Source organism: Plutella xylostella, chromosome 9 (assembly GCF_932276165.1).
Source record: "Plutella xylostella chromosome 9, ilPluXylo3.1, whole genome shotgun sequence".
Lineage (NCBI taxonomy): Eukaryota > Metazoa > Arthropoda > Insecta > Lepidoptera > Plutellidae > Plutella > Plutella xylostella.
In genome coordinates this window covers 6,097,439-6,111,425 of record NC_063989.1, presented here as the reverse complement: position 1 = coordinate 6,111,425, position 13,987 = coordinate 6,097,439, and the positions used below count along the sequence as shown (strand labels likewise).

The window sequence follows — 13,987 nt, the reverse complement described above, 5'->3', positions numbered from 1 at the left end:
ACAAAACGTCCAACTATTTAGCGGACTTCAAATCAGTCAGGTGGTGAATAAAACAAATATGGCGTCTAACAGCGAACAGCTGACACAAAAAGCACTTGTATTGTTATTTATTGCAAATAAATTAGCTTTAAAGTGCGTTATTTATATTAAAATAGTGTGACAACATGGATTTACCTATTATTTCACCGCCGGCGGATAGTTTCAAAGAATAAAATGTGCTGAAACTGGATAATTATGAACAACAATATCAAGGTACGTTTATTGTTATTGTTTAGTTAATTTGTGAGATGAGAGCTTTGTAACATAGTATTTTTGTTGACTCTTGTCTGGTCATGTTCATCCTAACCAGACATTACAAAGTTGCTATACTTACTATATCCCATTTAACGACTTCGCTGAATAACGTTCAGTCAAGACGTTGGACGTTACAGTCAACCACTTGACGAGTTGTTCTTTAGTCATTCAACTGAGTAGCGTCATTCAATTAACGGGCTAGCGGTTCAATCAAACAGGAGATTAAACCAGATGACTGCGACACATACATAAATTGTGTGAATATTAAATGTGAACTTCATTTTACAATGATGTAGAACGGTAGAACGAAACGTTAAATTTCGTACCATTGTCCATCGCTCCGATAGCCGTGATCGTCTAGTGGTTAGGACCCTACGTTGTGGCCGTAGTAACCCAGGTTCGAATCCTGGTCACGGCAGTGTTGTACACTGTCATGGCGGAGTATACTTTTGGCATTTTTTTATTTCAGCAAATATTGAAAAAGATGTTTTGGATTCATAAAATATGATTTTTATATAATTACTAGTAATTATATATAAATGAATAAGCCAGCTTCCAAAAATAAAATTACTCATACATGTTTATTTATAAGAAACAATATTTTAAAATTTATAAATGTTGCTCTTGCTATGAGTAATCCATCAGCACATTATTATAATTTACTCAATTATACAAAAAAGAAAATTAAGATTCGTTTTTACTCAATAAATAAATGCTAGCGCCACCTGTGGTCTTTATTCCATAACTTCTAGTTTACACGCCATCTACTGTCGAGTAGCAAAACTAGCATTATTCGTTATCGAAACTAATGCCATCTACAATTTATTCTCAGTACTAACTTTAGTATACGTTTTTAAACTAGATGGCTCTGTTAGTTTAGTAAGGTTGAAATAACACTACAATCTGAAGTTAGCAACAAATGGTATTCCCTTCCCATAACCCCTTTGATTATATACAACCCTAGATTCCCCTTAGAAGAAACCATTGCTGCCATACATAAACTGGGGCAAACTGCCCCCGTTACAAATTTCGCTCTACAGTGTCTATTGTGTCATCGCCGGTGCTACACATATTTGACAGTTGGCATTAATTTCGATTTTGTCCTTTTAAAATGCGTGTATGTGCTTTAAACGTGTGCAGAAATTACAAAGGTCGACTAAAAACGACACACAAGGTCACCTACCATCTGTAAGTAATGTATTAATATAAATAATTTAAGAAAGTAAATATTGATATAATTTTCTTCGGTGTTGCCAGTTTTTTCTTGAAAATAAATATACCAAAAAGTGAGTATAATTTATATTAACCGCTTGAATGTCCTATCGACACCCGGTCGACATGACAAGTGTACCATAAATAGTTTCGTGATTGGATTCTCAAAATTGAAATTAGGCACATACCTACCTTGAATTCATTAATAATGGATGGAATTTGCAAAACCTACGCATATATTAAAATCATTTTTTTTCTGCGTTTCTATGGTTGTTGGTTTTGCGATTTACGAAAACGAAAAAGTTTCGCTATTCTTTTGTCAACTGTATACCTAGATCATAATGTCTAAATATTCGTGATAGTTTCCGCTGAGGCGAAATGGTATTCGACAAAACGTAAACTTTTACACAACTAAAGCTATCATAATTTTTATTATAGGTACAAAAGGTAATTTTATCACTTACAGTTTAAATTCTAATATACATGTATTATCAGGATACCGAATGATCCCATTATAAGAAGCAAATGGGTAGAAATAATTAGAAAAAGCCGTGGAGAGGACTACTGGAAACCAGCAAAATCCACAGTGATCTGCTCTGATCATTTCCACCACAAAGATCTATATTACACAAAAAATCAGACAGGACTCCGAAGACTGAAAAAGGGAGTGTTACCGAGCAAAGTAAGATTCCCAGGCATTATTCTTATCCTAGACATTCGAGAGGTCGTGTCAAACTGGTCAATGAATTCAAAATAAATAATAATGCAACAATGTATACCCTTTTTGCAACACCTTTTATTACCAGCTACCTACAATATTTAAATTCCACATTCCAGGCATTATTTGTATTACCAGCTAAGTCTGAAGAAAGCGCTAGCTCTGGCGAAGAAGCAGAAGCAATAAGTGAAGGATTTAGCAAACAGCCGGTTAGTTAGGCCTACAATTAATTACATTGATAAAGTTCTGTCATTAATATTAATACATCCTACTAATATTATAAATGCGAAAGTTTTAGCGTATGTGTGTATGTTTGTTACTTATTTACGTCAAAACGGCTGAACCAATTTTAATGAAATTTGGTATGGAGTTAGCTGATACCCAGGACACATAGGCTACTTTTTATTGCGGAATTCCCACTAGAAAACTTTTTAATGCGAAGCAAAGCTCGCGGGAACAGCTACTAAATTATATAGGTAGCATGATAATTTTTTGTCTACAAGATTTTTTTTTTCTAAATTTTTAGACGCCTTCCACATCAAATCAATATGAAAAAAAAACCACAGAAACAGATGACCAACCAATTTTTCCTTCAACTCCTAAAACATCAAAAGTAGAACAGACGGAAATTGAAGACTTTTCAGACTTAGATTCTGTTTTTGATACCCCAAAAAAAGCCAAGTTGAGAAAACAGTTAAGAAAAAAAATAGCACTTCAGAAAAGATACATACTTAAAATTCAGTCGCTCAGGCGCAAAAATTTGCGACTCAAAAAAAAACTAGCCTCGTTCAAACAAATTCTTGAGACTTTAAAAACAGAAAGATATATTAACGATGACACTCATGACGTTTTGAGTAGTAACGTATTTGCTGCAGACTTGTATGCTAAAATGAAGAAAAAAATACAAGGAAAATCTAAAAAGCCTGCGTCAAAATACGAACCAGAATTTAGAAAATTTTGCTTGACCCTCCATTTTTTGTCGCCTAACGCTTATAGATACATTAGAAATAAATTTGAAACTTGTCTCCCTCATCCAAAGACAATATCAAAATGGTATGCAAATATTGATGGCTCCCCTGGCTTAACAGATGATGCATTTAAGATATTAGAAGCTAAAAGAAAACAGTCTAATGCTAATATGACCTGTGCATTAATTGCTGATGAAATGGCTATCAGACAGCAAAGGTGCTTTAACCGACAAACTAAGCAAGATGAAGGCCTTGTTGATATGGGAACTGGTCCTAATGAGAACCTTAATGTAAAAGCTTCCGAAGCTTATGCGTTTATGCTGGTATCATTAAATGAGTCATGGAAATTACCAGTAGCCTATTTTTTAATTCACGGATTGACAGGAGAACAAAAGGCAAACATAATTAATACAATACTGAGCCGATGCTATGAAGTTGGAGTTGATGTCGTGTCTTTGACATTTGATGGACACAGTACTAACGTATCAGCAATGAAGGTACTAGGTTGTAATCTTCATGACCCTAAAAATCTCAAAACTTCATTTAAACACCCATGCGCTAATTATGAGGTGGCTGTCTTTTTGGATTTCTGTCATATGTTAAAGCTTATACGAAATCATTTCGAATTGAAAGAAACCTTTATGCATGAAGATAAGGAAATAAAGTGGGACTATATAAGAAACTTGAAGAAATGCAAGAGCAAATTGGTTTGAATTTGGCAAACCGATTGACCAAAAAGCATGTACATTTCAGAAACTCCATAATGAATGTGAAACTTGCTACCCAACTGCTGAGTAGAAGTGTCTCAAAAGCAATTGAGTTTTGCCGACAAGAACTTAAACTTCCTGGTTTTGAAAATAGTGAAGCAACCGAAAAATTTATTATGATAATGAACAACATTTTTGATATTTTCAATTCCCGAAACTTCAGTTCCCATGGCTTTAAACGTCCAATTATTCCAATAATGAAAGATGAAGTTTTTGCGGAGTTACAAGAAGCCAAAGATATGATATTGAGTCTCAACATAAAAGTTTCTAGAAAAAGAACTTATAAAGAGCACCAAACCTCTAAGAAAATCACACTAAAAACTTGTACACCTATACTAAAATCCCCTTGCTTCACCGGGTTTCTTGGAGTTCTTGTGTGTATTAAAAGTTTGGAATCGTTATATGAGACTCTAATTGAATCCAACAGGCTGCGGTACTTGACCACGTATAGATTAAGTCAAGACCATATTGAACTGTTTTTCGGATCAATTCGAATGCATGGCGGACACAACGACAACCCAAATGCTCGTCAGTTCAAAGGCATTTACAGAAAACTTCTGTGTCACATGGAACTAAAATCAGCGGAATCGGGTAATTGTGTCCCCTTAGAGCACATATCTATTTTGATGTGTTCTTCCGCGCTAAAATCGATAAATGAAACCGCTGCTTCAACGCGGCCAGATGATGATGAGGCCGAAACCAGTGAACAGGAATCTTTAGGTGAAAACCTGGAACGTGCGTCACAATTGTTACACAACACACAGTTTTGGGAGTACAAAGAACAGGTGGTAGGATACATCGCTGGTTATGTCGCAAGGAGCTTATTAAAAAAAATCAAATGTACTGCGTGTATTGAATCCCTGCTGGCAAAAGAAAAAAAAGTATTTCACAAATTTGTAAGTGTGAGAGATGAAGGGGGTTTGGTGTACGCCTCACAAGATACGTACGATATTTGCAAAATTACTGAAGAAGTTTTGAGAAAATATATGTGTGTACAGGATTTCAAAATGACCAGTATAATACATGCAAAGATAATGTACACAGTATTGAAAAAAAATGTAGGCAATAACAACTTCTTTGCTGTCACAACTGAGCATATTTGTGGTTCACTGCACCAAATAAATATAATAAGATTGGTGGCAGAAAAATATTTGATGATACGATGTTATCACATGTGTAAATTAGACAACTTAACCAGTAATGTAAATTCAAAAAGAAAATTATTTAAAAAGCAAATTCAAAGAGAAGGAAATTAATAACATGAAGAAGGTAAGGCAACCATAATTAATTTTATAGTAATAAAATAATATAATATATTAGATTTTAGCTGAAATTTGAAAAACCATCTAGAGTGTTTATTTTGCCATTTCTTCCCCTCAGTGACCGAGCATTTGTGAAATGATATTTTGACAGTCGACAAATAATTGTAATAAATACGCTGTAAAAAGCGAGTGGTGCGGTGGTAACTCGGGTGAGTCGGATAAATCATACTATTAACGTATTTTAACTAATTTAAATTTCCCTAAAAATATCACCACATTATTATGAATTTTCTACCAACTTAGTAGAATTTTACTTACGTTGCCACACTTTTTCATGCACTCAATGACATGACAGAAGGGAATGACAGTACAGTCACGTAAAAAAGTAATAAAATATTGGCCTGTTTACTATGTAGGCGATGTATGAGATGAGTCCGTCTAGGGTTGTAAATGGTCGAAGCATAACCCCTAACCATGAAGTTAGAGTTACGTCTTGAGCCACGTTTGTTCGGTGCTCTACCAGCTACCACAGCTTTTTGGTAAGAAATAAACACGTTCAGGGTCAGCATAGTTATTATTGTACTTATTCATATTTTTGTAAAGACAAAAATTAAATTGATTCACAGAGAAGACGATAGTTATAATCACTAAGTACTTAAACTTATTTTAAGAAAATCTACTGTTATTAGAACTCTTGCTATCACTTTGAATCATTTTATAGTTTATAAGTAGATAGTTCCTTCCTTCATTGGAAGGAGACCCGTGCCCCAGCAGTGGGGACGTAATGGGTCGTGATGTATGTATAAGTAGATAGTTTACCTACTTGAAATGCTCTACGAGAAAACACCATGAAGTGAAAACGTACCTGAAAACGACAAGAAAGAACAATTTTAATACATTGCATTAGTCAGACTACATAAGTAAGATACATAGGTAAGTACTGTATCTATTTAAATCTTAACTAGCTACACATGGTAGTGGCAAGGATACAGTTAACCTACCTAAGCCTATTGTGCGTCGTAACAAAATCTCAACATCCCTTTATTCAAAGCATACCTCACCATCCGGTCACACTACATTTTCCACCATAATAAAGGAAAAGGACGATAAGTATGTAGAGTTAAGCAGATTATAGTGGTGGTCTTGTTCTTGGAATATCTCTTAGGAAACAAGTGTGCCTATGAAGTAGAAAGTAACTGAAAACTGAAATCACAGCCAGCTAATAAAATTATAAATACCTAACTACCTAAAATCATTATTAGCTTTTCTACGGGTTAAAAAAAACGACATGTTTAGGACACCACTGATCGAAGTTATACAAATAAGTAATAGGTTTATTATACTAAAGCTAGTGCCTACTTTAAAATATTGTAAACATCAGCTTTTTTATAAGAAGAATATGTGATTAATTATATTTTATAAGATTAATAATAGGACATTCATTTCTCATATTCTGGAGTTGTCTTATGAAATTAGGAAGTCAACTACATATTCTATGTACCCTCTGTATACCGGCCTAAACTACGTCAAGGGTGTGTTGCTTACGCCCAAAAATTGTTTGCAACCTTTGTCCGGAGCTGCGTTGGCGGAGGGCCCTCCAATAAATATAAATGGACTCGGGAGAGTATCGGCCTAGGCGCTACTAGTTGGAGTACTGAATTTTACATAAACTTGCCCCTCTATTCGTAGCACTTACAAAGGGTTTGATAAATTAAGAGCTGCATAAATCAGTGAGAAACTAACGAGTTTCGACTCTTTGTGTGGGTCAAATTCGTTGAGATCGTATCATATTAACGATTTTTAACTGTAGCCTCTTGTGATATGTGAAGTGACTTATTGTATAGATGAATATACTTTTGGTTAAATACTAGACTACCTGAATAGCTGAATATTGTTAGTGGTTGTATGAGGCAGGCCGAGGGTAGAGTCACAGATTAGGTACCTACCTAAATATTAGTTACACAAAGTGCTCTGCCCATCTTCGGGGGAGACCTATGTTCAGCAGTGAACGATTATTATGGATATGGACACAAACGTCGATAAAAAAACAAATTTTCATGGAATATGGTCAGCAAAACAATTTTTCCTCTTCATGCTCGTTTCCTCCATAGCGCAAAATAAATAAATAAATCTATGTTATCAAAATCTCGTGAAGGCAGCCGCAACGGCACAGTATCGTCCCAGTTATGAAAAAAATCTGTACATTAAAGAGTATCCGGGATATAGGTTCTCGGTATGAATTAAAATACAAAAATGATAAAAACCTATTTAGTATATTTTCTGAACATAAAACTATATTTAGCTTCATGTAAGGCCCATATGATTGCGTTGCTGGCTTTCTACCTAATTGACTCCTCACTAAATAATAATTGTTATTATAAGACCAATAATACTATACCTAAAGTGAGGAACAAACTCCTTGTTTACAACAGGGCCAGGTTGATAACCTAGACACCATTTTCTAAACGAATACCTCCATTACTGTACGTGTATTTGACTGTGCCGGAGAGGTAAAGGGTTGGCGCGCATACAGCCACAAGGAAATTCAATAAAAATAAAATGTGGGTCCATGACGAGGCCAATATCTGATGGGAAAACAACATCCACGATTCTCTGTTCGCTGATATTGTATTGATTTCGCAAATGGATCGTAACGTTTCATAAATGCTTTATTTAATATTAGCTGCTGCCGTGATTACGGTAACTCGATACCTCAAAAGGTAATTTTATTTGTTTGAATGCTCGATGTTGTTGGGTTGTATTATATGCGTTTTGGACACGAAAATGTTTTTTTGATTCAATGAATATTTTTTCGATTATAAGTTAAAAGAATAGCCACCGTGATCATAATAATACTATTGCCGAGTTGCAGAAAGGGACTTTAAGCTAATGTGGACATTAAATCTATGTCTGTCTCTTTCTGTCCGTATACTGCCAAAGCAAGGCAACAATACATTTAATGCCGACATTAACTTCAAGATCCTTTCTGCAACTCAGTGTAAGTCATACATCCTAAATCTAATACGTAATCTTAACCCTTACGACAAAGTAGCATAATAATCTGACCACGGCTTGCTTCATCTGATTTTGCAGTGGAATTGGATTGGCAAATTGCAAATGCTGGCGTGTAGGTACATTGCAGGCACCGTATGATATGCAGCCGAAATGTGATTGCGCTGGAGGCAATCCATTTCATTCGTGTCATACACGAGCATACTTTGGAATATGAGTTTCCAAAATTCAAAGCTCTTGAATGCCGTGAACAAATGGTAATGGCGGGCCGCGTAGCTTTTGGTTATGTGACCGCTAATTTATATTGAACTACGATGCAGTTTGGGATTTCATCAATATTTTTTATTATTTGGTGCCAACGAACGAACGAATAGTTGGTTATTTGGAGCCTTTCCGTTTATTTGATATTATTTATTAATGACGAAGTTAAGATATTCAATCAATTACTATCTGTTCTGAGCCATTTAAATAAAATAATGTGCTACTTGCAACTGCGAGTAATACATGTTGTATAAATACGGTAGGTATAATATAACCATAGAACAAGGAGTACAGTATAACTAATACGAATTAGGAAAGTCTTGTATGTCTGTTTGTCACTTTGTTTATGTCTAACGTCACGTCATCTTATCAGTATTCGGGTATACGGTATGTTTTTACGGTGTTATTATGACGTAAGTACGTCGTAAATAAGGAGTAAAAATTCCTTTAAATTTTTTATCCTGAAGCTACCACGCTGAGAACCCCTTTCAGGCAAGGCAAAGACAATAATAGAAATCCAAGTAGCAAAACTCGGATTACTAGAGAATTTTGTGTGTTGCACAACCTCATTTTTCGTCAGATGGTAGCCATTAGGTAGTCAAAGACAGGGCTTATCGGCACACATAAAGCATTTCTGTGGTCCGAAGCACGAGCACTCTGCATCCGTTCTGCAGAAGTTCCGGTAAAGAAGAGGAGGGCCGTTCAATAACTCACCGAGATAACAGACGTCATACATTTTGTAAAGCTCGTTTTTTGTAACCAGTATAGACAGGATTTCAATACTTTAATAGTGGTAGTTACTTTTAGCTGTAGGCGGCATAGCTTAACATTTACAGCCTAAAAAGGGTTCTCTATTTACTTTTGGGCGTTGGTAAATAAATACAATCACAAGAACAATGTCATAGGTTTTCTTAATTTAAGGGTTTAAAGTAGGTATCCCTTAACTTAGGTTCCGAGATACAACTAACCAACGGAAAATGTGAAATAAGATTATAAATAGTCTGAGCCAAAACAGTTCTGGAATTTAACGAGGTATCTCCTGGGGAAGCGCTGATTGCAAATCGTTTGGAAATTGTAGAGCGCATAGGTAGTTACAGATTCATAGTTGCAATTTAAACAATTGTTGGAATGGATAAGCTCTGCAAAAATGATTTAAAATTTGCTTCTCGAGTTAGGCTTATTTATCATATTACTGGATTGCTGCTATCGTACTTCAATAGCAAGCAACAATCCTTAAGCAGCATTGATCTGACAGCTGTTGGACCGATGATAAGCGATGCTAGGATTATAAAGTTAATGTGTCGGTGGTGGCACCTATAGGTACGTATATCGCATAATATAGTATTTAGTTTACTCAGTAAAACAGCTGGTAGCAGCAACTATCAGCCTATATACAGCCATTTTGACTTTGATTTTGATAAAAATATGCGGGGAATCATTTAAATGCTCTTTCTTGTCTAATGTTCGAACATTGTTAAATATAGGTACGAGTAGATAGTGACAGCAACACATTCAAATCTTAACCTCTAATGTCGTTGATTTTTTTAAACAATAAAAAAAAACTATTTTATATTTAATATTTTTTCAATCTTTGACGAGCCGATATTACAAAAACAAACGGAGGGTGATATTAGCCCGACAGTTCATAAATGGCAGGGGGGAGCAACAGTTTATCTAATAAACGTCCGCTAAAATATGACTTCTGCTTCTTGCTGTCATTGTTCCGACTCTTATTTACGACTGCTGTCAAAACAATGAACTGATTAAATGTGTCGAAAATTAAGAGCGATTAATGTTGAAAGTTATTCATTTCATATTAAGTGCTTAAATATGAATAACTGAGTTAACTTATATTTGTTTATTTAAAACCTTTATAATTAAAGTAGATAATTATTAATATCGACAGATGTGTATGTTCTTCAGAGTACGCTCAGCTTCATAAAACGCTATCCTTATCCTTACTAATCCTTACTATCCTTACTAATATTATAAATGCGAAAGTAACTGTGTCTGTCTGTCTGTCTGTTACTCTTTCACGCCAAAACTACTGAACGGATTTGAATGAAATTTGGTATACATATGGTCTAGACCCTGGGAAAGAACATAGGCTACTTTTTATCCCGGAATTCCCACGGGAAAACTTTTTAAGGTGAAGCGAAGCGCGCGGGAACAGCTAGTATTATATATTCTTATATAGGTTGTCGAAAGTTACGAAATCGATTGAATAAATTAATATCGTATCACAATTTGTGAGTTTGACAGGGAAAAGTACAATATAGCGACCTACTCATGAAGCTGACTGTACAAGTACGTCGCAGGTTGTTGATCAATCACTGCATGGAGCCTCCTCGAGTGTGGAGGGCTCTCCGCTCGAGCACTCTTAGTTTCAAGACTTACACGTTCACCGTTCCATAGAACAGACCCCTTATCATGAATTTCATCGTGAACGTGAAGTAAGATTCACCGAGTAATTTAGTATGAAAATATGCACAGCGCCCCTGGCGGTCGGTAGCAGACCCCTTGGCATAAATTTTCATCGTGAACGTGAAGTAGAATCATCGAGTAATTTTGTATGAAAATATGAACAGCGCCCCTGGCGTTAGGTAGCAGAACTATAATTTCCCTACAAAATTCATCGAGTAATTTCACGTCACGTTCACGATGAAAATTCATGCTAAGGGGTCTGTAAACTCTTGTTTATGGAACAGTGTTATTAGGAAGTCGTTATTATATTACTCATCTGTATTTGTATCGAACCTATTAAAAACGAATGACAATAAACCATTTAAAAGCTATTAACTACTTAATTGAGTTATAAGGTGGGTTTTCTTTACTATGTATAAATGTGAAATGAAAGTTGGGGTTTTCTGTAAACTCTTTAGTGCGTTTGATCATTAAATTTTGTACAATTTTATTAATGTACTCCGTCCGTATTTGTATATAAAATTATTTCTGGCTTCCTATTTTACATAACAACGTCCGTTTCCTGTAACAATTAATATTTTAATTACTCAATGAGTTTCAACCCAACTTTCATCAACAAACCGTACAATATATTGCAGCGAAATTACTTTTAACAGCTTTTCAAGCCACCAGCGAGCGGAGCACTACTCAAAACGGGCATCCGAAAGCAAAATCCATTAGTTTAAAATGTTGGCAAATAAATAATTCAAAACCTGAAAGTATTGTGAACTCAATTCAATTTCATGGTGAATTAGAACTAAATTGCTTCTCTCGCATGCACTTACACGATGATTCTGTGATGGGACGAGAGATTCAATCATCTGATTCATCTGCCCCAGAACGCATACATCACAGATCACATTTAAGATGCCTGAGTTGCATCGAAATCCACTCTACTCCTACAACTTCATTGTCTTAGTGCCTAGAAACAGGGTCCATATTCGTGTGTGGTGAGTGTAATAACAATGGTACAGGAGTAGTCGTCACCCTCGTGAATGATTGATAGAGTCTAGTCGTGAGACAGCTTTGTCTCACTGAATCCGTCTGTTTTGACGTGTAACGTTTGGGAGTGGTTTCGCCGCAGTTATCTTAATTTCGGCGCGTTGACGCTTCCAATTAATTCTTGGATTGTTTCCGATTTTATACTGTAGCTAACGGTTTAAAAATGATTTTATTAAATTATTCATGAAAATTTACAGCTACCTAATATTATATAGTTTATATGTTACTGTAAAAGCCCGAACAACGGTAAATCCTAGGATTTACCAGTAAATCTTAGGATTTACCAACATGAGTTGGTAAACGTAAGGATTTGTGAAAATGGGTCATTTTTTTCGGGCTTTTACCATTAGAATTTGGTAAATGCTAGGTTTTACCACTGACACCTAGTAAAAGTTGGTTTTGGGAATAAAACAAAGATTAATTATTACCTATTCATTTATTTCAATCAAAAACTTAAATTATTTTCGTTCAGAATTTATATTATTTTTTATGAACAGTCATTTTAAAACCTGTAATGCACCAGATTATGGTATTTATGTGTATAGTAATAGATGCGAATTATCATTGAATGCTGGATTATTGGAAAATAACTTTATTTTCACTCATTCACTGAACGATAATTTAAACACGGAAACCGGAAGTAAAATAATTTTCACGTATTATTATTGTTGACGTCGAGTAAAGTAGATTGCAATAATAAATATTTCTTAAGTTCGGTTAGTTATAAGTTATCATCATCATCACGACTCATTACGTCCCCACTGCTGGGGCACGGGTCTCCTTCCAATGAAGGAAGGGTTTCGATCTAGTCCACCACGCTGGCCTAGTGCGGGTTGGTGGACCCCAACACAAGCAAGCTTGTGCTAAGCGAGTTGTCGGGTAAGTGGGCTACCCGACTGTCAGATGTTTTCAAGCCGCCCAAAGGCCTCTGACTAGGCTTAACGACTGCTGCCGAAGCAGCAACCGGGACCCACGGCTTAACGTGCCGTCCGAAGCACGAAAGCATCCAGAAAAGAACCACTTGAAATCGGTCACCCATCCAATGGCTGACCATGCTGGTTGTTGCTAAACCTCAGTGATCAGTTACGATCACTGAAGCCCGCTCGACTACGGACGCTTTGTTGGACTACGGAGGTTATAAGGTATAACCTGGCTTTTTCAACATTTACCGTACCTTAATGTAAATCCTAAGATTTACCAAGTGAATAGTGGTAAAAGTGCGAATCGCAAAATCTTTCGGGCTTTTACCATTAAGAGTTGGTAATCTTAGGTTTTACGCGTAAATCTTAGGATTTACCGTTGTTCGGGCTTTTACAGTAACATATATACAAAGAGGTAACTAAAAGTCATCACTCGTTTAGAAATTAAAATCAAGGTAGCCGATATTGTTAAATTACTTGTAATCTAATGTAATTATAAATTCATATTTATATATTTTGGTAAAGCAGATTTGACACAAACATTAAATAAATGCTTTGAAGTAAAGACAGCCCCGAGTTTTACTTGGGGCGAATCGGACGTGGGTTCATTTACAAAAAGGGTTCCGCATGCAGAATGGCCCATTTGTTTTATCATCCATAGTCTCATGATATTGTTCCCCGAATGTCTTTACTCAGGTATGATGTATTGCTATCAGGAAAACGTTGGCAATTTACGCAAGAATGCTGCGTAAAGAGAAACTTTGTAGGTAAGATGACAAAAAATGTTGATTGAAAATGCTTTAAAGAAATGTTATTTGATCTGTTTAAATTTTAGTTTAATGTTGGTATTTTTGAATGATCAAAAGAATCCCAATCTGAATATATACATATTATACCTAAATTGTAGATTTAAACTACGATCGCAAAACCAAGATATATATGCATATATGTATATATTTTTTTAGGTACCCTGGTACCCTGTATATGTCGGTGTAATCATTAATTTTCGACAGCATTATTCCTGACAAGTGGCGCAAGTAATGGAAAACACATATGTTTTATTGGGATACGTAATAAATATGTGTGCGAACGTGACCTAAATATTTAA

The 13,987-nt window shown here is 35.5% G+C and overlaps 2 protein-coding genes, 1 long non-coding RNA gene and 1 other non-coding gene across 4 annotated transcripts; 3 read left to right on the top strand and 1 right to left on the bottom strand.

Moving 5' to 3' along the window:
- The first annotated feature begins 640 nt into the window (after positions 1–640).
- On the top strand, positions 641–712 carry Trnah-gug. Its single transcript has one exon. It is a non-coding gene; the product is annotated as a tRNA-His (tRNA).
- A 632-nt stretch (positions 713–1,344) lies between these two features.
- On the top strand, positions 1,345–2,594 carry LOC105398323 (THAP domain-containing protein 6). The gene is made up of 3 exons (XM_048623037.1): positions 1,345–1,482; positions 2,002–2,188; positions 2,344–2,594. Exons 1-3 carry the CDS (start codon positions 1,406–1,408, stop codon positions 2,440–2,442), a joined length of 363 nt encoding a protein of 120 aa, XP_048478994.1. The 5' UTR covers positions 1,345–1,405; the 3' UTR covers positions 2,443–2,594.
- Positions 1,420–5,677, bottom strand: LOC125488942. The gene is made up of 2 exons (XR_007266618.1): positions 5,540–5,677; positions 1,420–1,480 (listed from the first exon to the last, which is right to left on the bottom strand). It is a non-coding gene; the product is annotated as an uncharacterized LOC125488942 (long non-coding RNA).
- On the top strand, positions 3,874–5,545 carry LOC119693827 (DNA transposase THAP9). The gene is made up of 2 exons (XM_048623036.1): positions 3,874–5,228; positions 5,340–5,545. Exon 1 carries the CDS (start codon positions 3,884–3,886, stop codon positions 5,213–5,215), a length of 1,332 nt encoding a protein of 443 aa, XP_048478993.1. The 5' UTR covers positions 3,874–3,883; the 3' UTR covers positions 5,216–5,228; positions 5,340–5,545.
- Positions 5,678–13,987: the final 8,310 nt, after the last annotated feature.